This window comes from Epinephelus moara, chromosome 8 (genome assembly GCF_006386435.1).
Source record: "Epinephelus moara isolate mb chromosome 8, YSFRI_EMoa_1.0, whole genome shotgun sequence".
Lineage (NCBI taxonomy): Eukaryota > Metazoa > Chordata > Actinopteri > Perciformes > Serranidae > Epinephelus > Epinephelus moara.
In genome coordinates, this window is record NC_065513.1 from 13,635,642 (window position 1) to 13,657,468 (window position 21,827).

Sequence of the window (21,827 nt, forward strand, 5' to 3'; positions counted from 1 at the left end):
AGGAGGTCTGGAGACTGCTCTGTCCTTTGGGTGCATCTTTGATTCCCGCACAGAAATTTTAAATGCAGCAAAAAGAGAAGTTAAAGCTTGTGTCAAAAATATTCTGGGTCCCTACCACTTATTTTGGAAGAAGACACTGAATAATTTAGGTAAGATCAAGGCTGACTTCCTCTGTGAGGTCTGATCTCCCCAGACAAGATGCGTCATAGCTAGGCATCAAGTGCGCGTGAATAATATTTAATAATCGATAATGTGTTTCTATCCAGATCCAATACTGTACACAGTGAAAAGGGAAAGTGACATTTCTGCGTGGCACGTCAAGCTATTCCACCCATTCATATGCCAAGGGGAGATTTCAGGGTGGGCTATGTATAAAATTAGATTGGTGTCAGCTGAATATAAACGATGGCTATTTATAAAAACGAGGCTGTTACTGAGACAATGTTCTCGGCATGTCCAAAATACAGGCTCCAGACTCTGCTGGTAATGTGCGCAAAGCCGTTAAAAACCACGTCTCTGGGGGCCCACCTCGATTATGGAGAAAATTGAATTGAAGGGGGAATGTTGGATAGGGTTAAAGCCTGGAAGTCACAGTGGGGTCGTGGCACACACACACACACACACACACACACACACAAAATCAGGTTGGGTCTCGGGAACCTTTTAATACCCATCTCCGCCCCCGTTTGAAGCGTCAGAGCTCTCCAGGGGCTCTCCAACACAGAGCCAGTCCACACGCTCCTCCAAACTTTACGCACGGATGTACTCCTGTGGAAGTATTTTACTCTGGATTTTAATGTGTTTCAGCTGAGCTGTATTGTTCCAGATATCGTTTCTACCGATTGGAAGCAGTCCCAGACTTTGCATAGCTTTGAAATCTGAACTTTTTTTTGAAACTTTCTACAAGTTTTTAAATTGTTTTTATGTGATTCGCCTCATTCCAGCAGACAGATGCACTAAATCTTAGAAAAAATGACCGTCTTATTAAAGTGCCTAGTCTTGGCGCTCTGTGTCGGCGCGCACAGGCTCTTGGCAGTCCCCCGAGCTGAGGAGGATGATGGATCCGGTGACAGCGCCTCGACCCTGGCCTTTGTGTTCGATGTTACCGGCTCCATGTACGACGATCTGAAACAGGTGATAGAGGGCGCCTCACGGATCTTGGAGAAGACTCTCAGCCGGAGGACCAGACCCATTAAAAACTTTGTCCTGGTCCCCTTCCATGACCCAGGTACTTTCTAACCAAACACACTTCTCCTTACAATGCCTAATTAAACAATAGGCACATTTGCTGTGAATGTTTAATCATGAGTTTTATTATGTTGTAAATTAATGCATATAAATGTAGCTTTATTGCAGCTTTAAAAATCAGCCAAACTGTTAAATTGTGTTGCCAGGTTCAGGCAACACAGCAGCCTATAGTCTTCTTTTTGTATTATTACAAGCATATTTGTTACATTGCCCCTGATTTTATATTTTCCTGTAGCTGTCATTTATGTAGTTTTACTTGAAACTATAACAGCAAACTGCAACACACCTCAGGACCTGTTGCACATGTAGTCCATAGCTGTTTCACTCCAAGTCCACTTGGACACTGGAGCAGCACTTTGAACTAAACTCTGGAATATTTGAGCTTTTACAGTGAGGAGTCGGTGGGACAGGTAGGGCTCCTCACCCCAGGCATCTGTCCTCTTAATATATGAGAAAGCTGCAGCTTGAAAATAAGAGTGCTCTAATGGGGGGGAGGGTGTTTGAGCACTGATGAGAAGCATATGCTGTCTGCTTGGGTGTAATTACCCCCAACCCCACCCCTCCCTCACCTTCATCCAAGCCTCCGGAAAACTCTGTAGCACCCCAGTTTACCCAGTCGGGGGGGGGGGGGGGGGGATGGTGGGCTCAGGCTGCACTAACACCACACATTTTGTCTGTGTTTAATGCGCCCTGCCCTTGGGGACCTTGTAAACTTCCAAGATTGCAAAGAAGCCATGGTGGCTTACAAAAGAGGCATGACAGTGCTGTCAGAGTTTTACAGTCCCTCACGACGAGTAGATGAGGACTTGAAAGCCTCTGCTGTTGGAAAAATAGATTGTGAATGAGTTAGAAATGTCATCAGCTTGACACATGTCTGCATGCTCAGTATCATTAGTCTCACAAAGATACTTCAAAATGGTATTTGACAGTCAGAATAACAAGCTCAGACACACAGAGAAACCACGAGGCTCCACCCTACCTGATAAGACTCTCCTTTGTAAAAACTATAATGAAAGGCTTGTGTTTATAGACAGCAGAGTTCTATAGCAAAAACAATGCGTTCTCTGTGTATTGGTTAATGTTAACTGTTCCAGCAATTGGCCCCAGAAGGCATCCAAGCAAGTGTCAGGCCCTGACAGGTTCTTATCCATCATATTGGAGCCTGCTGCTGCTGCTGCTTGAGGAAGTGGCCTGAAAGAAAATGCTGACTACAGCTGCAGAAAATTATTATCGCCACCCGAACCTTGTCCAAATTGTAGCGATTTGTGTGAAACACAACCTGAGCATTGTAATTTTGTCAGCGAACCAATCTAACCACTCTTGTGCCGTGTGGTGCATGTGATTGATATTCATGTCTTGCACAAAAGCTACAGGGCATCACTCTGGTCCTGATAAATTAGACTGTGGCTTATTTGGGGTTTTGATGCCGTAGATGCTTTTTCTCTGAGCAGAGAGGCAGAACCACTGAGAGGGAACAAGTAAATTCTTTGTTCTGATGTAGTTGTTTTGTTGAGTTTGATGAAAGAGCCAGACAAGTAAGACCTAAGCCCTTATTCTTTTGGGATGAATATATTTAGGCATGCACTATTTTACAACAACCAGAACATCTGTTGTTAGATGGTTTGAATTTGTTCATTTGGAAAGTGTCTGTTATGATGTACTACATTTCCATCCTTGCAGATATCGGCCCCGTGTCCATCACCACCGACCCAACGAAGTTCCAGCAGGATCTGCAAGAGCTGTTTGTCCAGGTGGGAACCAGAAGACTTAAAATAATGATTCTATAGCACCTGGGACCACTGTATTGTTCCTCACTAATCCCAGCTATAGCTGTGTAGACTGACACAGTTTAAAATGAGCCTACGCAACCTCTACCGAGCAGTAGGTTAGTCCCTGTGACTACAGGGGAAAATGAGACAATAATTCTCTAATACAGTGTAGAGAAGAATCATTAAGTCAGAAAATGGACTAAGGAATATCAGTTTCACAGCAATATGTATCTTAAGTTTGCTAACATCAGCCACCACAAGCCACTGGTCACACCAAGAGTAAGGCTGTAGTGATTGGTATTGATTTGAGCAAGGGTGTGTTTTCATTTGTAAAAGGCATGTTGTCTCATTTCTTCTTTCAAACGTGACTTAGTGTAGCTTTGAGTATGTTTAAAATGTTTCTGTGTCATGCTTGCCATAACCTGTATCTCTCCTAAATAAACCACTCTATTCCAAAAGCCCAACTATGTCTGAGTTATTTGAGTATAAAATTAGTCTGAATGAAGTTTGAAATAAGATATAGACTCGATTTCTTAAAGGAATATTTAATCATGTGTAATTCTGTCACCCAGGGTGGGGGTGACTGCCCTGAGATGAGCATAGGAGCCATAAAGAAAGCCTTGGAAGTTTCTCTGCCTGGATCCTTCATCTACGTGTTCACTGACGCCAGAGCCAAAGACTACCGCCTGAAAAGAGATGTTCTGCAGCTGGTGCAGCTCCGTCAATCACAGGTACAGTCCTAGAAAACTGAAAAGGGTTGTGATGGAAATTCTTCTTTGTCCACAGCTACAGCGTATAAAAATGGTAGAAAAAACATGTATGCAAGCATTTCATTAGTCTTGTTTAACTGAACATGAAACATGAAAATGGTTAAATGGACAGTTTGCCCCAAAATTAAAAAAATACATTTGTCCTCTACAGACCTTGTTGTGAGCAGTTTCACGTGGGAACTATTTTGTTTCTCCTGAACTACACTTGCCAACCGTATCACCATGCAGAAGGAAGCGTTCATCTACTGCTACCTCACCTAGCTAAGCCGAGTAGGACGGCATCGGTGTTTACATCCTGCACCAGCACGAGCATGAGCCTTTGTCCATAAGAAGAGAAACGCTTCCTTCTGCACAGTGACACTGCTTGTGGGTTTAGTTCATTGGAAAGAAAATAGTTTCTACATGAAACTGCTCACAACAAGGTCTGTGGATTATCTTGAGAAACCAGGTCATGATTTTTGGAAAGAGACATTGCTGTTGAGCTTTTAAAATGACAACACAAGTCAAGTGCCTTCTAGTTCCATTATATTCAAGAGGAGGCAGATATCTCTACAGCCGATATCTCCATTACTCAGCAACTCACACCAAAACAAACTAGACTGATAAATAGCACTACAGGTAAGAGGAAAAATATGTGTTTCAGATTTGGGGGTAAACTGTCGCTTTAAATCTGAAGGTTAAAAAAAAAAGTCCTGGCCCTCAGAGTTTTAAGTATCTTTGCATTTACCATACGCTGTAATAGGAATAAAAGGAATCCCGTGGCATGCTGTGAAAGATCTACATTCCAATGAAGTTCCCCCAACACTCAGCAGAGCAGCGGGAAAGTCTCTTCAAAGTTACTCTAGTCTCAGCCTCTACGTGAAGCATGACAATGAGCATTAGCGTCACTTTGGAGCCAACTGAAAAGCAAGTTTGTAGAAAGCAAACACCGAACAGTAGTAATCCTCTTAACTCTTCCTGCCCCCCCTTCGTTCTCAGGTGGTATTTGTGCTGACCGGGGACTGTGGCGACCGCTCTCAGCCTGGCTACAGGGCCTACGAGGAGATCGCTGCCACCTCCTCTGGACAAATCTTTCACTTGGACAAGCAACAGGTTAACGAGGTGAGAGCATGACAGAGTACATGGCACTACAGTCACCAAACCATTATAAACCTGTACATACATAATAATTGATTTTTAAAAGTAGAATCCAGTTGTTTATATCGATATGGAAAGGGTTATATCACCTAATAACGGTGAACTGCAGGAGCAGTGGAGAGACAAACCGTACTTGACCCACTGATGTAATAATAGCATTTCATTTAGTGTAATCAAATGATTCCAAAGCTGATATTAAACTTCCTGTTCATATGATACTGGTGAGCGACTCTTTTATATCGGAAGCAGCATGTAACAGAACTCCTGTCTAAGAAGCCAAAGACAGCAGGGCTCACTTCCCCAGCAGACGTAAAAGAAGCCAGAGTTTCCTCTGGAAGAGACACTGGTATCCTGCATGTCAACACAGGAGATGGCTGGGCAGCACTGAGCCAGAGCCAACGGCCCTGCACACTGGTGGCCCACTGAACCTCTGAACTCAGATGTGTTTGTGCGCGTGGGTCTGTTTCATGTCAAGTCATGCTTGCATGTAGCTAAACATACAATGCCTGTGTGTGGGGCGGCTCGGTTCATTATCACTCCATAATCCTGCCAGCTGTTTAAGGAGTATTTGAATGTGATTTCTGTGCTGCAGTATTAAGGGAATAGGAGACCAAATTCACTCTAGCCCTCACACCTCAACCCCAGATGGCTTTGTGCTGAAGTAGCCCCAAGTATTTTGACATATTCTTAGTGTACTGTTACATGTAAACATGTGCATACTTGTGAACACATTTTTCTTGGATCCTCACTGAATTAATGCTCGTCAGTCGTTTTTTGGACTGGTGTGATTATAGCTCTTGGGTGGCATGCTTTTACCGAATTAATGCAAATCCTTTAATCCTTAAAAACCTCAGAAGTACTACAAATCTAACCAAAATATTCCCCCTTAATAGCAGTTTAATAAAGTGCGGCCGAATCAAAATATACAAAATCTTTTTGTGGTCTCTGGGGAAAAGAGTGGAGAGAAAACAGCCTGCTTATTTTACTCTCTAATCCCAGGATATGATCTGTCACGGCCTCCCTCCTTCCAACACAGCTGCCCCAGTGGACTTGGCTCCAAGTCCTCAGACAACAGCTCATTGTCAGCTCGACATATCGCACTTTTAACGCTTTTTTTTAAAAATTCGACCAGTTATAATCAACGACAGGATCTGTTTACAAGAGCGTGGATGAGGCAGCTCTGCTAATGTGCTGTCAAACTTGGACCACGATCTGTGCTCCTCGTGGTAATGATGCCATCCTTAGTCATCTGTAGCCTGAAGCTGTGATTGAAAATGAGGGCTGTGATGTTTTAGCTACCGCATAATGTCCGCTGTGATATCTGCTTACAGACAGAAACAGGGCTCTAAATATGCATGTAATGTAGATGCGGTGTTGCAGCACAGAATTTGGCCAGTTGCTGTGTGTTTCTACTAAGCAAGCTGCACGCTAAACTCAAGTACCTTGAAGGGTCATTTATAACATTGCCCTTATGGTTTTCTCATTATGTGAACACAGTAGTGAGTTAAGGGGCAGGTAATGGTTGTCAGACGTAAAGTGAAATCCAGGTAACATTTATCCATGTCTTCCTGAGTGTGCGAAACAAAGGCACCGTTTATGGTGTAGCTGCGTCTCAAATACAGTTCATTTGTGACAGGCAAAGCCTCGGCAGGTGTGTCGAAACTCCCACTGAACAAGAACAGGGGGTCCATCTGGGACTGATTTGCTCTAGTAGCTTTGATTTGTAGTGGGACATCTTCCCGCAAATGTCAGCAGTTGTGGTGTTTAAGTCTGGGTAAGGACTAAGCTGACCCCGCCCCACTGGGAGGTCTGGAGTCAAGCTGTTGTACTTAACAACTGCATGGCCATGTTATTCTTCAGCAGGTAATGCACCTGGATGACTGAGGGGAATACAGCATCACCCCAGCCTTAGCTAACCCTTCTTCTGTGGCCCATCTGTCATGCTTCTAAGAATAGCAGAGGGGGGTCCTTCCTGTAACAGCCCTGTAAGCCCGTTCAACTGAGACACGCCGGATGAGGTTTCACAGGACTTAAGATCCTCTGCATTCCCAGTGGTTGAGACAGGGAGTGGCCGCAGGACTCAGCGTGCTCCTCCAGACCTACCGTGGCCCGGAAAGCAAGCCGCCCCATCTCTGCACACCACTTCCTTTTATCTGAGTAATGCCCACTCCTCTTCGCTCTCTTGCATAAGAAATAGACACTATCCTGGGGCAGATGTAGGTCACTTCTTCGCAGTTTCCTGCTCTGCTGGTGATGGCTGAACATGTGGCAGACATTACAGCTGTTTCCAGTTGTAAAACGAGCCAGAGGAACCAGCTGCCGTCAGCACCCAGTGGACGTGATAGACAAAAAGCGGAGGAGGCCTTGATAATTTAATTATCAAAGGCTTTCCTTGTTTCACGTTTTTGCTTGTTTTCGTAAATGTCTTAAAATGTGTTGCCATTGGCTCCGTCTCCAAGGGCTCCACTGAAGAAATGTTTTCAGTTTGTTAGACGCAGCTCAGCCATAATGCCTCTCCATATGAGGTCAAAACAAATACTAGACAGCAGTTACTTGTTAGGCATTTGGAAGACGGAAGACGTTTGGTCCATTGCGGCCACTGAAATGAGACTGCAAAATATCAGTGGGTTTTTCTGCTTCTGTTTTCATTTTAGAGAAAACAAAAGGAAAAGTGTATTCAATACCATGATAATGATTATACCTAGAAGGTCAAGCACCTGTCAAAACTGAAATTCTATATTGTGAGTTATTTCTCTGGAGGGCCTCTGAAGGACATGATAGTCTAAGTAATGATTGTTTTTGCCATTAAATATAATCAAACTGTCTGCCATTATTTCAGACTTAGCGTAATCTTTGCTCTGAGTGCTGCAGTGACTCATTTAAGAAGGGAGCTCCTGCAATCCTAATGTGTCACCGCCTGACCTCGTCTGGCTGCTTAAGCTTAACCGGTTCCACAGAAAAGTGGGAAACAGGCAGCCGTTTCTGTCCGTAAATGATCCCACACATTTGTCAGGCTGATACTGTGAAATATACAGTTAAAGTGTATTTCTTAAACAAAGGCACCACTACTTTCTATTCCGAGGAACAAGCCTCATGATTCATGAAAGTTGTGCTGCAGGAGGGGGACTGCTGCCTGACAGACTTCCACCGTGAGAGACGCTCCTCTGGGAATACATGCTTGAGAGTGCAGAAAACTGTATGTTATCAGTTTGACAGTTGAGCTGTTTCACTTTTCCTTTGTTTAGGCAAAATCCCTCTGAGAAATACTTTTGCGATGAAAGAATAGTCCGAAGACAAAGAGCAGCCTGCTGGGCTGCTCGCGCAAGGAAGGGGTTCATGGGGGCTTTCAAGGAAAGGCCACAATCGTGTCCTTCCTGTCCTCGTAGTTGAGAACGGATCTCTGACAGTTTATGTTTGACGGGTCCCAGCCTCATCCACCGGCGGATGTGTTTCCATCAGTGTGACATGTTGCTCTCTTTTTCTCCTCCCACCAGGTTTTAAAGTGGGTAGAGGAGACAGTGCAGGCCCTGAAGGTCCACCTGCTTTCCTCCAACCATGACAGTGCCCAGGAAAACAAGTGGGAAGTGCCCTTTGACCCCAGCCTTCGCGAGGTCACTGTGTCACTTAGCGGACCAGCACCGCAAATTGAGCTCAGCGATCCATTCGGTAGACAACACATTTATATGTTTTTTCCCCCTGCCTGATTAATAAAAAATATTTTCCACGCCCACAAACAAGGGAAGACATATTTTACTTTGACAAGTTCCTGTTCTTGTGTTCCAGGTCGCGTAGTGGGTGTAGAGCAGGGCCTGAAAGAACTGTTGAACATTCCCAACTCCGCCCGTGTCGTCAACCTGAAGTTTCCCAGACCTGGGGCTTGGAAACTGAAGGTACTGCTCCTGTGAATGATCCATGAATATGTTTCTTTGAGTGTTTTATAGAGGGTAGCTAAATACAGTTGCTTTCTTTCTAAAGGTGAGTTGCAGTGGCCGCCATACGCTGAGGGTCACAGGAGTCAGCAACCTAGACTTCCGAGCTGGCTTTTCCAGTGTACCAGTTTCAGAGTTCAATCACACCAGAGAGAGGCCAATAAAAGGTGCCCTACATGTCTCTGTTAGCTTCTTGTGTCTTATTTGACTGAGAACACGTGCAGAAGATGACTTCATCATGAGCTTTCTTTCTCCCTCAGGACTTCCAGCCCACGTTTTGCTGAAATGTACAGGCCTGAAGCCTCCAGGTCAGCTCAGCCATGTGGAGCTCATGTCAGGCTCAGGCCGCTCCCTACGCACCATCCCCGCGCCTCTGCCCTCTGACCTCGGCCAACAAGGACTGTGGAGTCTACCAGAGTTCCGCACTCCCTCCCAGAGCTTCTTCATCAAGGTGACAGGCAAAGACGAGGAGGGCTACCGATTCCAGAGGCTGTCCAGTGTCTCCTACACAAACATCGTTCCAGGCAAGACCCCCCCCTGCCAAAAACATCTCACCAAAGCCACTCCGCTGGGTCTCTCACACCTCATCAATCTCTCTGTTGACCTTTAACCTTTGTTTGCTCCCTTGAGTAGATCCCCCAGCCGTGAGCATGCCTGAAGTGGTGAAGGGCTTCTACATGCAGCCTGCTGTGATCGGCTGCACGGTGGAAAGTGACATCCCATACAGGCTAAGATTTACCAGAAGTGGGATTTCACTTGGAGAGGAGAAGTTCTTTCAGTGAGTCGTTCCTCTATTCACTCAGCACTCTGTAGCTTTTGGCTCGCCTTCCTTCAGATGCTGCAGCTTAATTCTCCCATTACCTGCTGTAAAATACACTGATTAGGTCACTCACTGCACTTACCAGTGAGCATGTCTGTGAAGCATTAGTGCTGCTTGACTGATGAGTTTTATTGGCTCATCTGTCGGTTTACATGTATACACAGTAAATTTTGTGAACATTACATATTGGATTGTGTCATCTTGAAAAATTAACAAAGCCCTTATTCTCTCTCGGTGTTGACGCTCTGCTTTGAATTAAATTCATGAAGTGAAGCTGACTTGTGGTGAAAACTATTCCCAGTGTGTATGTGCCAGAGATCCTATTTGAATGTGACGTAGAATGGGATCATGTTGCTATTGTCATACTCCAGTGAACGAACCAAGTGTGCTTTTGTGTCAGGAATTCTGCCATAGCATCATGGGAGATTGCCCACGCGTCAGCTGAGGATGAAGGCCTGTATGAGTGCATAGCGCAGAGCAGCGCAGGACAGGGACGTGCCTTAACACACTTGACTGTTCGAGGTATGTCACACACATGTACAACAAAGTAAGCACACACACCTCCTCAGTCATCTTGGCTACATCCATCACAGTCAGAAGAAGGCTTTGAAATGAGTTCCAGACATTTTTATCTCAGATTCATGGCTAAAACATCAACATAATACAAAGCATGCCAGCACAAACATTTGTATGAAAGAGTAAACTATATTTGCACTGTTTGTTCTCCGCTGATAACACCAGTTTGATGTTTCGGTTTTGTTTCCACTAAAACAAGAGCCTCCTCCGGTCCTGAAGCCTGCAGTGAATGTGACTTCCTCTGTGGGAGTCGTGGCTGTGCTGTCCTGCCAGGTGGAAGGCTCCATGCGCCACAACTTGACCTGGTACAGAGCGGGTCGTATCATCCGGGCCCGGGCGGGGAGGGTGAGGCTGCTGTCCGACTCGTCCCTGCAGATCAGTGGGGTGCGGACTCAGGATGCTGGGGAGTACCGCTGTGTGGCGACCAATGCTCACGGAGAGAGCAGAATCAACGTGTGGCTCCTCGTCCCAGGTACGGCAGAACAATACCCTGCAGGTCATCTGCTTAAACACTTAACACACCAGGGGCCTCGTGGTTCCTCTCTGGCCCCCGTCATCTGTTTTCCATTAATGGATTAACCTCCTCTCAGTCAGATTGAGCCACTTTCTCATCAGAAAATGTTCCTAATCAGCCAGAATTGATGCGTGTTGAAAAGTGTGGCTTCGACTATGGGTGCATGCTCACATGTTTGTAATGAATTTCAAAAATAGCAAAATAAATGTGAAACTTCTGTACCGATGATGTCAGACCTGGTATGTGCCGGTAATTGCATTGTAGCCCACATCATCAGGAGTTTACTGTTGTTAAACTTGTAATAGGGAAGTTATAAATGACATCATACCGTGGTGACAAGGCCTTGAGTCATCGACAGCTCTTTGCCTCTGTTTGACTCCAATTGTAGAGGCTCCTTCTGTGGTAGTTCACCCCCAGGGCCAGGCTTTCTCCAGAGGGGACGAGATCCGCCTCGTCTGCTCGGCGTCCGGCTCCCCTCCTCCCCAGCTCTTCTGGAGCCATGGAAACATGTTCCTCACTAATCGGCCGAGGTAAGGGAGCTCTCAGCCCACTCAACACCTCCGGCACAGAGGACTCAAAGAGTCATTACATTCCACTTTAACGACATGCACGATTGCCACATCTTGTTTGCATCACTTTGGAGATTTACATCTACTGATGTAAAATCTTTTTTCCAAGCCACAAGTACTTTATATGCCTGTGTAAAATACATATTCAAAGAAAAATTCCTCTCATGATACCCAAGAATAGCAGAAAGGATTAGAGGTGAATTGCCAATTTACATCTGCGCATGTAATCATGGAGAGTCAACAAACATGAATTCTGTCTATTGTGTGTTACAGGCTAAGTCTACACCAACATGGAGTTCTGACCATTAGAGGGGCCCTCCCAGAGGATGCTGGGAACTATACATGTTTGGCCACCAATGAGGCTGGGAGTGCCTCTCAGTCTGTGTCACTTACTTTTGCAGGTAGGTAAAGATGTTGAAGGTAGTAATGTAATCCACCATTTAGAGTCTCTTCCTTTTTTAAATATCTGTTCAGGATTATCATTTCTGTTAACATTCATTTTCAGCTGAATGAGGCAGTGTTTTCGTCTGTGTTATTGTCTTTTCTTCAAGAGCATTTGTTTTGAATCAGTCTGTGAATGATATCCAGTCTGAGCTGTGCACCAACCCTGAGTAGATCACAAGCGAGTGTGGCCACATGCTGCCCTGTCTTCCACAATAGGATATTTCTCTCCTTATTTATGTGAGCGCTGACAGTTGTGGGCCTGAAGTTTCAGTCATGGCATGTCAGTTAGTGGTTGACAGAAACCTCAATACTGATGGACTGTGGCAGCCTCTTCCTGGGGCGTGCTGGTGTTATACACACTTTTGTCTCTGAATGTCATTTTTAACAACATTGATCTGTCAAGGCAGCAAGAGCCTTGTAAGATAGATCAGCTCATCCTTTCAGCTCGGCTGTCTGCCTGTTTCCAAAAGCATCTATCCAGCTCTACTGAGACAGAATGTGTGTGAAATATTACCTTAGTTTTTATATTTTTCTCAGGTTTATCCTGGGGCTTTTAGTGATTTAAGCTGACATTACTTTACTATACATTTCTATAAAATAAAAATTCTTTAAGAATACACAATCAAACCACGTCCCATGCTTACTTTTGTATCTTCCAGAGGTTCCTAGAATAACAGTGGCACAGCAAATCGTACTTGTATCTGTTGGTGGTGATGCGACTCTGGAGTGTCAGGCCACAGGCATCCCCCCTCCCCTTGTTCACTGGTTCAAAGGTAAGTTAAGGTCATAAACGGTGTGTACATAAAAACAACGGTCAGAGACCAATGGGCTTGTTTTGTGTGTGTTTCCAGGTGAGCTTGAGGTTGGCTCTGCTCCTTTCGTCGAGCAGGATGTACACCGCGGGACCCTTCACATTCGAGGGGTGCAGGAGGTCGATGCCGGTCAGTACAGCTGTGTGGCTAGCAGCTCTGCCGGAACCTCCGCTGGTACTGTCACTCTGGAGGTTGGAGGTGAGACTACACTCCGGTGTTCCACACAAAGCTTTAAACACACGGCACTTTAGCACTCAGCACTTTTTCTTGCACTTTAGACGTCTCTGTATGTTTCTGTGTTGTGATTGTTAAATGTAGTCCATGTCTGTTTTATGTGATAGAACTGTCATTGTGATGATGTGTCCCTGTGATGATGTTTTTATCTTGTCCTGTGAAGCAATGAAATGTAGCACTGTGCCCAAGATGAATTTCCCTTAGGGGACAATAAAGTTTACCTTACCTTACCTTACCTTACCTTACCTTACCTTATATTTCTCTCAAGATTTACATGACGAAAAAATTCACTCTTCCCTCCACAGCGGGCCCATTGTTCTCGGAGGCACCAACTGACACGACAGCTAACGTAGGGGAGAACATCACCCTCCCCTGCGTTGCCCGAGGTTTCCCGCAGCCTACGGTGACCTGGCGCAGACAGGACGGCAGACAGATTCTTACAAGGACAGACAGCCACAGTAGAACAATGCAGCTAGAGAGCGGACATCTTCTAATCCAGAGTGAGTTGTCCATGAAACACTATCACAGCAAAGAGCTTTGGTCTGCAGTGCAGGCTTATACAGCTTCATGGTTGCCTTGCACTGACCGGCATGACTGAAATTTTCTGGTGATTTTATATATATATATAGAAGAGGTGCGGCCTTTCATATTGAATTCAGCTTTTCTTAAGAGAGGAGGGGCAACAGGATGTCACTGCTGTCAGTAAAGTTACACAGTAAATAGATGGCTCTCACAAAGTGTCCATCCTGCTGAAAGCACATCTTCTAGTCTGTGAAAGGCGTACCTTAAAATACTGCCACATCACTTTAATGCTGTTAATCACTCTGCAAGTGTTGGTGTCTCTTTGTCCAAGTATTTCTCCTTCATTGTGAAATTTTATTCCCATCAGGACAAGGGGAATTTAATTGTGAACTTCGAAGGTATTTTAGCCCTTAATATGACTTAATCTTGGCCACTGAGGGTAATCCTTTGTGCTCCTGAGACTAAATGTTTATAGTGTGTGTGTAATGTTATATTGGAGAGGAACGGACATATTTGCACGGGCTGCTCCTGTCACTGTTTCCATTTGTGGCTGCCGTCTGACCTAATTAGCTCAACCTATTACAGATGGCTTTATTTATTTGTTTTTTTATTTTACCTGCTATTGTTTCAGAAAATGTCTCTTCCCATATTGTATCACACACAAACTCCTCAACCCCCCACCCCCTCTGCTTCTCACTTTTTACTTTAATGCCTAATGTCTTGTCATCACCCATTCAAACATCGGCCTGACTGTCTAAACACAAGAAGTGAATCATATGTTGATGTTCCAACATGTAATCTCCAGAGAATTCACAGAGTGGGACATGTGTGTCAGCAGGCTGGCAGCTGAGGCAAACCCATTAATCCCATTATTTTCTATTTTTAACTCTTAATTACAGAGCAGTCAAACCAATAATAGCACTTGTTATTGAGGAGAGGACTAATCTACTATTAACATGGACTTATTTTTCTGGATATGTAGTTTTCTTTCTCAGTAAGTGTGGAGATGCTGCTTATCTCAGATGTATAGGTTGTGCTGTTTCTAAAGATGTTGATACAAGTTTGCTCAGTGCTGATTTACTTTGTGTTTGACTGCAGGTGTCTGGCTGGATGATGAAGGGCTGTACATCTGCGAGGCCAAGAACCAGTTTGGAACCATTACAATGGAGGCCAGAGTTAGTGTCACTGGACTGGGTAGGCTTTTTTAAGCTCCCTTATCTCTCTGTGCCACAATGTATTTTAGAAACAATGGCAGCAACTCCAAAGCTGACTATGGCCTTAAAATACCCACATTTTCCTGCTCTTGTTGGGTATTTATGTCACTTCCTTTTCCTGCAGAGCCCCCTCTCCTGGCCCAAGGTGCCCCACTCATCACTACTGGCATTGGTCAGTCCCTGAGTATCCCATGCATGCTGCTGGATGGAATACCTCTTCCAGAAAGACACTGGTACCAAAATGGAAAACCTGTAAGACTGAGTGGTATTAAACTTTCAAATACATACAGTACCTCACACAGATGATCTTTATGCTCCTGTGAGACAGCAGTTGTTTCTCTTCTGCACAGGTTCAGTTGAATGGGAGGATGTTTGTGAGGAGTGATGGCAGTTTGTACATTGAAAGAGCCACCCCAGAGGATGCTGGGACATATGTCTGCACTGCAGTGAATGTAGCAGGCTCCATGAACATCACAGTCAGCCTGGAGGTCCATGGTAAGTTCAAAGATCTGTCAGACATTCTGAAATCTTATTTGTTTTCTTGCCAAGAGTTAGACGGGAAGATCAATATCTCACCCACGCTGACTATGACGCTAGAGCCAGCAGATGATTATCTTAGGTTGGCATAAGGACTGGAGGCAGGGAGGAAAGGCTAGGCTCTGTCCATTTTTACATTTAAGCTTAAGTATGCATTAAACAAACGGGACAAAAGTAAATTAGTGAGCTTTAGAGGTGCTAGTAGGTGGATTTTGAATGCCAGTTGATTTGGTTTATGGCCAAATACCCAATAACATTTAACTTTATGTTATAACTGCACACATACTAGATTTTAACATTATATTCACAACAGTGAAATTACATTTCTCTTTCATTGTTATTTTCATTGCTATGTCCATTTGTTGTTGGTCATCTTTAGGATTATTTTGTTTATCGAAACAATTAATATTCCTATTATTACTATGCCACTGGTCACCAGTTTCTTGTATGTGTTGTCATCCATCATTGCAGCTTCTGAGAGCTGTCAATCAGCTGTCAAGCTGTGGTCTGTTTTGCTTTGTCATGTGACGTGTCTTCCACTGCACAGAGGATTGTAGGTCAGAATAGCCCGAGAGGCATGCTGGCTTGCATACTGCAAAATACGATCAGATGTAGCAGAACATCCTGGTATTTTTGACATACAATACACTGGGACATAGCAGATCTTTTTCTGGCATACTAAATAGTTTGGTACATAGTATGGCTATTGGAACACACAGTTAGTCTTGTTTCATTCTCGGAATCCATTGGCTGTATTCTTGTTTTATCTTCAGACTGAACCAAGCTAGCAGCCTCCAGTCTCTATGCTAAGCTAGGTCTGTCTAACATGGCTTTATCTTTATCTTTAGCATACTGTGGTGAATGTGTAGCTAGAGCCAGCAACCCATTAGCTTAGCTTTGCATAAAGACTGGAATCTTGGGCTAATGAAGCTTGCTAATGAACACGTTATATATTTGTTGTTTAAAACCTTTAAAACATCATGTGGTGTGTGTGTTTGCCAAGCTAACTGGTTGCCACACACCCCAACACTGCCAATTTTGTAGCTCTTACAATCATCTAACTTCAAGCAGGAAAACTAAAAGCCAATTTCCCAAAATGTCAAGCAATTCCCTGAATACTTCACCTACAAAATGACCACTTGTAAATCAGTCAGTCTTGGCCTTGTTACCTCTAACTCTCAAAGAAAGCATTGTTTTTCTTGCACACTCCATGCGAAATGGCGAACATATTGATTTATTGACTGATTGATTGTAGCCCACTCTTAACAACAGTAAAATGTGTGCTCAGTACTACAGACACAAAAAGTTTTGCAGAAAAAAGCTTTGAAGAGGGCATAGATAACTTCAAGTTTTAAATAGTGTGGTTTCAGCGGAAATGCATGTTTTTTGGAAATACTGAGCACACAACTGGATAAATGAAACTTGATCTATACTGCATGAGTTGTGTGAGAATTTGTAAACTTTTTGCTGTTGTTAAACATGGTGCCCAGTCAATCAATAAATCAATATGTTCACTGTTTTCTGCGGAGGGATGTGTGAAAAACAAAGTCTTTGTAGCTAACTCAAAGTGGGTGAAGTTATCCTTTGAGTTGTCATTCCTCGTTATGGTTTCTTAATGCTAGAGGTTTGGACAGTCATGTCAACAATGTGCTGACTCAGCATGGAAAACAATACGTCACTGACTTGACCACCTGCTGTCATCATAGTGAGAGGGTTCATTTATTGCATGCTTTGATGAAAGGGTCTTTTTGTTCATAGGCGCGTAATGACAGGCAGGCCAGATTACGGTTCATCATCGGTTTGTAATGAAGAAATGCCTCGAGCACTGACATTGCTGGCCGGCTAAGGCCTGTGATAATGCTGTGGGCTTGCTTCTTCATGGCCAGTCAGACAGCTGTGTTTTGTGACCTACTTCTTCCACAGTGCCCCCTGAGATCAACGCCGGTCCGTACCACTACATAGCTAACGAAGGCGTAGCCATCACACTATCATGTGAGGCCAGTGGAGTTCCCAAGCCAAATATTGTCTGGTCCAAGGTAGGATGTCACACTCACTGTCAAAATCTACTTATCTAAATGATTGCTTTGGCTGCATCCCACAAATCCATGCATGACTAATTGGCTACTTCTTATTCCCACAACTTTATCTAGTGAGGATTACACTTGGCGTTCATTCGTCTTAAAATGAATCATCATTAAGACTTTGTAAATAACGGTGGAGTAATAGCGGTATCAAGCATGTTACAGTCAAACAAAAGATCAGTATCCAGTTAGGCAATGGTGGTGGGATCCTCAATTTTAAGCCAACCAGTCATCAGTAGGCTTTTAATGTAATCAGCACCAGCATAATGATAGTGATAATAATATTAGTCATCTTCATCTAATGATGCATTCTCTTTACTACTTTAAAGTAAGACGTGCTTATTTAGAATAATACAATTATTTCAATTTGATCATTTTCTTACTGTCATCTAACAACAGTTTCTCCTTTCGGCCGTATTTTTATCTGATTCCTCAGAACACTCTAAAAATACCACTGACAATAACAGTTTGCAATGCAATCAAGATTTGATTAACCTGACCAGGAGGATGTAACCATGGCAACTTTACCATATTGCAGCTTGACTGTGAGAAATCACTCAGGATTGTAATTGTACCTAGGAATCTATTTAAAGCCTCTCTTGCAACACCTTCCAGTTCAACACTTGAGTTAAAAAAAAAGAATCACTTCAAGCCTCAAAGGTTACATAAAACCAGGCTGAACCGGTGCAAAGCCAACATGCTTAATTCACCCAGAGCGCAAACCATGAACCTTATTATCAGATGTTCTCACTACATGTGTCATACAGTGCTAGAGCTCTGCCTTGCTGGCTGTGACACTAATTACAGTATGATCATATAAGGCATCTAATGACCTTTTTACCAAATGATGAATTACACATGTACAGATGGATTTTGCGACCTCAGTCATTAAAAGCAGTGATTTGATCTGTTTCACTGAAGAAATCAGACAAAAAAATCATGCAGAAGTAAACACCCCGCACCATCACATAGCTGGCTTTACTAAGTGAGGTCAACATACATATTGTTGAACTGAGCCATTTTTCTTCTTGCTTTCTCCAAACATTTTCAGAGTAGTACTCTGGAGTCAAGTAAATTTCTTCTCTTGTCAGATAAAAGTGAATCTGTAAAAGCAATTTTATGTTCAAAGCAAGTGCGTGTGCAGCAGGCTGCATTCTTGCATGCGTGTATTGGGGATAGAGAGTGAGTTAAAGGGGCGCTCTGTAATTACATTAGACATCAAAGGTTAGCCTGTAAACCTTAAACCATGCTTAGTTTCCCCCGCGCTGTTGTGTGGACAGCTTTTATCCACGGTATATTGTGTCTGGTCTTACGCCTGCTGTTCCTCCAGGGGAGGCAGCCTCTGCCAAGGGACCACTCCTCTCTGCGGTCTGACCCTGATGGATACCTCCACATCCCCCACCCCACCACTGACGATGCAGGCATCTACATCTGCACCGCCACCAGTCCTGTGGGCTACGCAAGCCGAGAAATCCAGCTCAGTGTCAACAGTAAGGCAAATAAATGTTCCACCGCAGTCACCCAAACATAGCAGTGTTTGATTTAACAAAGGCTGACCTCTGTCGACAGACTGTATGATGTTTCACTGCATGAACATTTTTAGAAATACAAAGCAGGTCAAGCGTAGAAACTACATTGTATTCTTACAACTTCTCTTTCTCTTTTCCAGCCACACCTAAGATAGTGGGTGTGAGTGGCCATGACAACATAGTGAAGATGGCTGCAGAAGTGGGGACAGAGATTGTTCTCCCATGTGAGGCCCAGGGGAGTCCCTCTCCACTAGTCACATGGAGCAGAAATGGGCATCCCATCCCCCCCGTCACAGCTGGGTAAGTCTTACCTCACTCTGGCAGTGATGCAGTTAAATTAGTAAAATGTAATGTAACAAAAGTTCTCACCATACCTCTCATCTGACTTAGCTAACATCTGACTCAGCTCTTTACAAGGGTCTCTGACTGATGCTGGCTGTCATTCACAGCAGCTGTTTATGTTTGGAGTCCATTTAGTGATGAGTTTTGAAGGGCAGCAAGGCGGAGGCTGCAACAGTCTGCCGGAGAGCTGTGTGCGGTCTTCACTCATTGGCTAAAGTGAGGAGGAACATCTGGTCCCACATGGTTCGCTGCTTTCTGGCTTTCATGTGTGGTCACTCTGGGTGCAGACAAGGCTGGCTGACTGGGGACACAGACTGCATAGATGACAGATAGATTCTCCGGGCCAGACACCATGCCGAATGGTTTTCGGGGGTAGATAGAAGAATGACGAAGTGGGTTGAAAGCTGCAGTGACTCAGATACAGTATGACTTGTGTGGGGCCAGGAAGAAGAGAAAGGTGGGGGTGGATGGAGTGGGGGGTGCCAGGAAGAGGGGAGGAAAACGAACTGACAGAGGAAGAGATACAAGCCCTGTCTGCCTGATGTTCGGATTCCCTGGGGTGCTTCGGCAGTAAAACAACATGCTGACTCTTTACTAGTCCTGTCTGATGAGAATAACACATCTCTGTGAACAACCCCCACAACAGGCCATGCTTTGCATATGCAGGACCTGCGGAAACAAGCACGCTGTGAGGGAGGGAGATTCATTCTCTCTTACTGCGCCGTGGGGTCAAAGGAGATAGCCAGGGAGTGCTGATTGGTGAAATAGCTTAAATCAGTGGGCGGTAAGATTTCTGCTGTAGCTATGTAAAAGGCTAGTGCTCGCAAAAAGACAGAAAGGGGGATGGATCAAGACCCAGAGCTGTTTAACACTCAGTCAGTGGATTTGTTCGCTCTAGAACCTAATCCTGACGAGACCAATTTGTCCCAGTTAGTCTTTGTGTCAGACTGTGTACACAGATGACTTGACACCAGTGTGGGGAGTGATGGATGGGGGAGAGGGGTGGTTCATGTCCTGTGTGCTCGAGCTTGTGTCAGCCTTCACTGTGGCATTGCCGGGCTGCAGCGCTGCAGTGTGAGCCGCTCAGACCACTGCAGAGGCAGTCATTTGGTTCCAATGTAGCTGCCTCTCCTAAGGCTGTTTGAGGAGGTGGGGGAGCGACATTACACCATATGTGCAGCTGAAATAGAGAGCCCTTTGTGCCTCAAACCCATTTCTACTTACATGAACGTGTTATTGTTAGAATTCAGTTGCTTAGCAGACACACTTATCTCAGATAAATCACAGAGGTGTGTTTACATTTGCATGTATTATGCATTTATACAGCTGGATAGCTTCTGGTGCAATTCAGGTTACCACACACCCCTATAAAGTTGCTGACCTACATTTACATACTTTAACCTACATTTAACTCCTGCTTTTGTTTTTGCTGCAAAGTATGTTTTTGGAGTGGAGGGTGGCGCATGTGATCGCCTCCATCTGTCCACTTGTTTGTCTGTGACAAACATCTATAAAAGGAAAAGATGGTCTGGCCTAAACTTTACTTTCCACATGGTTGTTCTCAGGAGGATGAAACATATTGACAATGGAGGTCTGTGTGACCCTCCATCCAGCACTGCCATCAGGCTCACCTTTTGATTTCAAATAATCTGTAGCCTGACCCTTAGTGATAAACACACAATAACTGCTGTGCACATTACTGTTTCCAACACAAAGAAATACATTGATTTTTGTGAGCCTATCACTTTTCCCATGGCGATGTCACCAGGTCAAGCTTTGGCTACCCTTTGACAGTAAAATTTCCCTGGACAACGGTAACTGTGAAACTAACAACTCACTAGAGATTACTAGGCCCTGGCTAAGGTCCACGCTTCACTTAGTGCTTTCTTGTTTATAACTGTTATCCATCACTGGATCCATTTTTCTTTCCTGCAACCAAACAACGCAAATGCAGGGACGCCATTAACAGATATACAATTTATCTCAACTCTGTATTGCTGTCACTTTCTTCCATGCTTTGTTTTGTATTTAGAGCTCAGAGATCAATTTAAAGTGAAGCAAATCCAGTACAGTGGACACTGTAGCATTATGCTCCATTCTTTTCACAAATTGCTCAAAATGTGCACATATTATATAATAAATTTGCATACTAATGAACCATTTTATCAATGTGCCTTTGGCAGTAGCTGTACTGGGAATACACTGTCTGATTCTGTTTACAGGAACTGTTTTCATGGACTCATCTACTAAAAAAAGAAACCGAAGCAAAGCTGTATCTTGAAATGTGTCTTCACAGACACACAACTATCAAGGTTTACCAATACTATAAACACTAGGCAGCCTTTATAAATATTTCACTATTTATGTGCTCATATAGATGTATTGAAGACAAATAAGACACTAGAGGAAAATATAAATAATACAAGTCCTTTCCCAAAACTCAGCGGCTGTAGATCTTCAGTGACTCATAAAGTGTTGTGTGTTCTCCATCCCTTTGTCCTTGACCCCTAACCACTCCCCAGGTTCACTGTTTTGCCTTCAGGCTCTCTGAGGATCACTGATGTGCGCCTGATTGATAGTAAACTGTACACTTGCACTGCAGAAAACCCAGCAGGAAACGTGTCCCTAAGCTACAATTTACACATTCAAGGTAACTCAGTGCGGCTTTATTAGAAAGTTGAACTAGCATAAACTTGCATTTCATTGTGAACACATCACCTCTTACATATGTAAAATATATGGGATATAAGTAAATAGGTGTGTAACTGATCAGGTGAGAC

At 44.1% G+C, this 21,827-nt stretch overlaps 1 protein-coding gene across 1 annotated transcript in view; it reads left to right on the top strand.

The window, feature by feature from the left end:
- The first annotated feature begins 694 nt into the window (after window positions 1-694).
- The window catches only part of hmcn2 (hemicentin 2), a 56,536-nt gene continuing 35,403 nt past the window's right edge, over window positions 695-21,827 (top strand). The window contains exons 1-23 of the mRNA XM_050050814.1: window positions 695-1,228; window positions 2,929-2,999; window positions 3,590-3,748; window positions 4,766-4,888; window positions 8,419-8,590; window positions 8,708-8,814; window positions 8,900-9,020; window positions 9,114-9,377; window positions 9,487-9,631; window positions 10,074-10,195; window positions 10,449-10,721; window positions 11,152-11,293; window positions 11,606-11,733; window positions 12,436-12,549; window positions 12,628-12,786; window positions 13,128-13,322; window positions 14,443-14,538; window positions 14,683-14,810; window positions 14,909-15,053; window positions 17,019-17,131; window positions 18,507-18,666; window positions 18,846-19,005; window positions 21,570-21,697. Of these exons, the coding sequence (XP_049906771.1) occupies window positions 973-1,228; window positions 2,929-2,999; window positions 3,590-3,748; window positions 4,766-4,888; window positions 8,419-8,590; window positions 8,708-8,814; window positions 8,900-9,020; window positions 9,114-9,377; window positions 9,487-9,631; window positions 10,074-10,195; window positions 10,449-10,721; window positions 11,152-11,293; window positions 11,606-11,733; window positions 12,436-12,549; window positions 12,628-12,786; window positions 13,128-13,322; window positions 14,443-14,538; window positions 14,683-14,810; window positions 14,909-15,053; window positions 17,019-17,131; window positions 18,507-18,666; window positions 18,846-19,005; window positions 21,570-21,697 (3,481 nt within the window). The 5' untranslated portion in view covers window positions 695-972. The remainder of the gene's footprint in view (window positions 1,229-2,928; window positions 3,000-3,589; window positions 3,749-4,765; window positions 4,889-8,418; window positions 8,591-8,707; window positions 8,815-8,899; window positions 9,021-9,113; window positions 9,378-9,486; window positions 9,632-10,073; window positions 10,196-10,448; window positions 10,722-11,151; window positions 11,294-11,605; window positions 11,734-12,435; window positions 12,550-12,627; window positions 12,787-13,127; window positions 13,323-14,442; window positions 14,539-14,682; window positions 14,811-14,908; window positions 15,054-17,018; window positions 17,132-18,506; window positions 18,667-18,845; window positions 19,006-21,569; window positions 21,698-21,827) is intronic.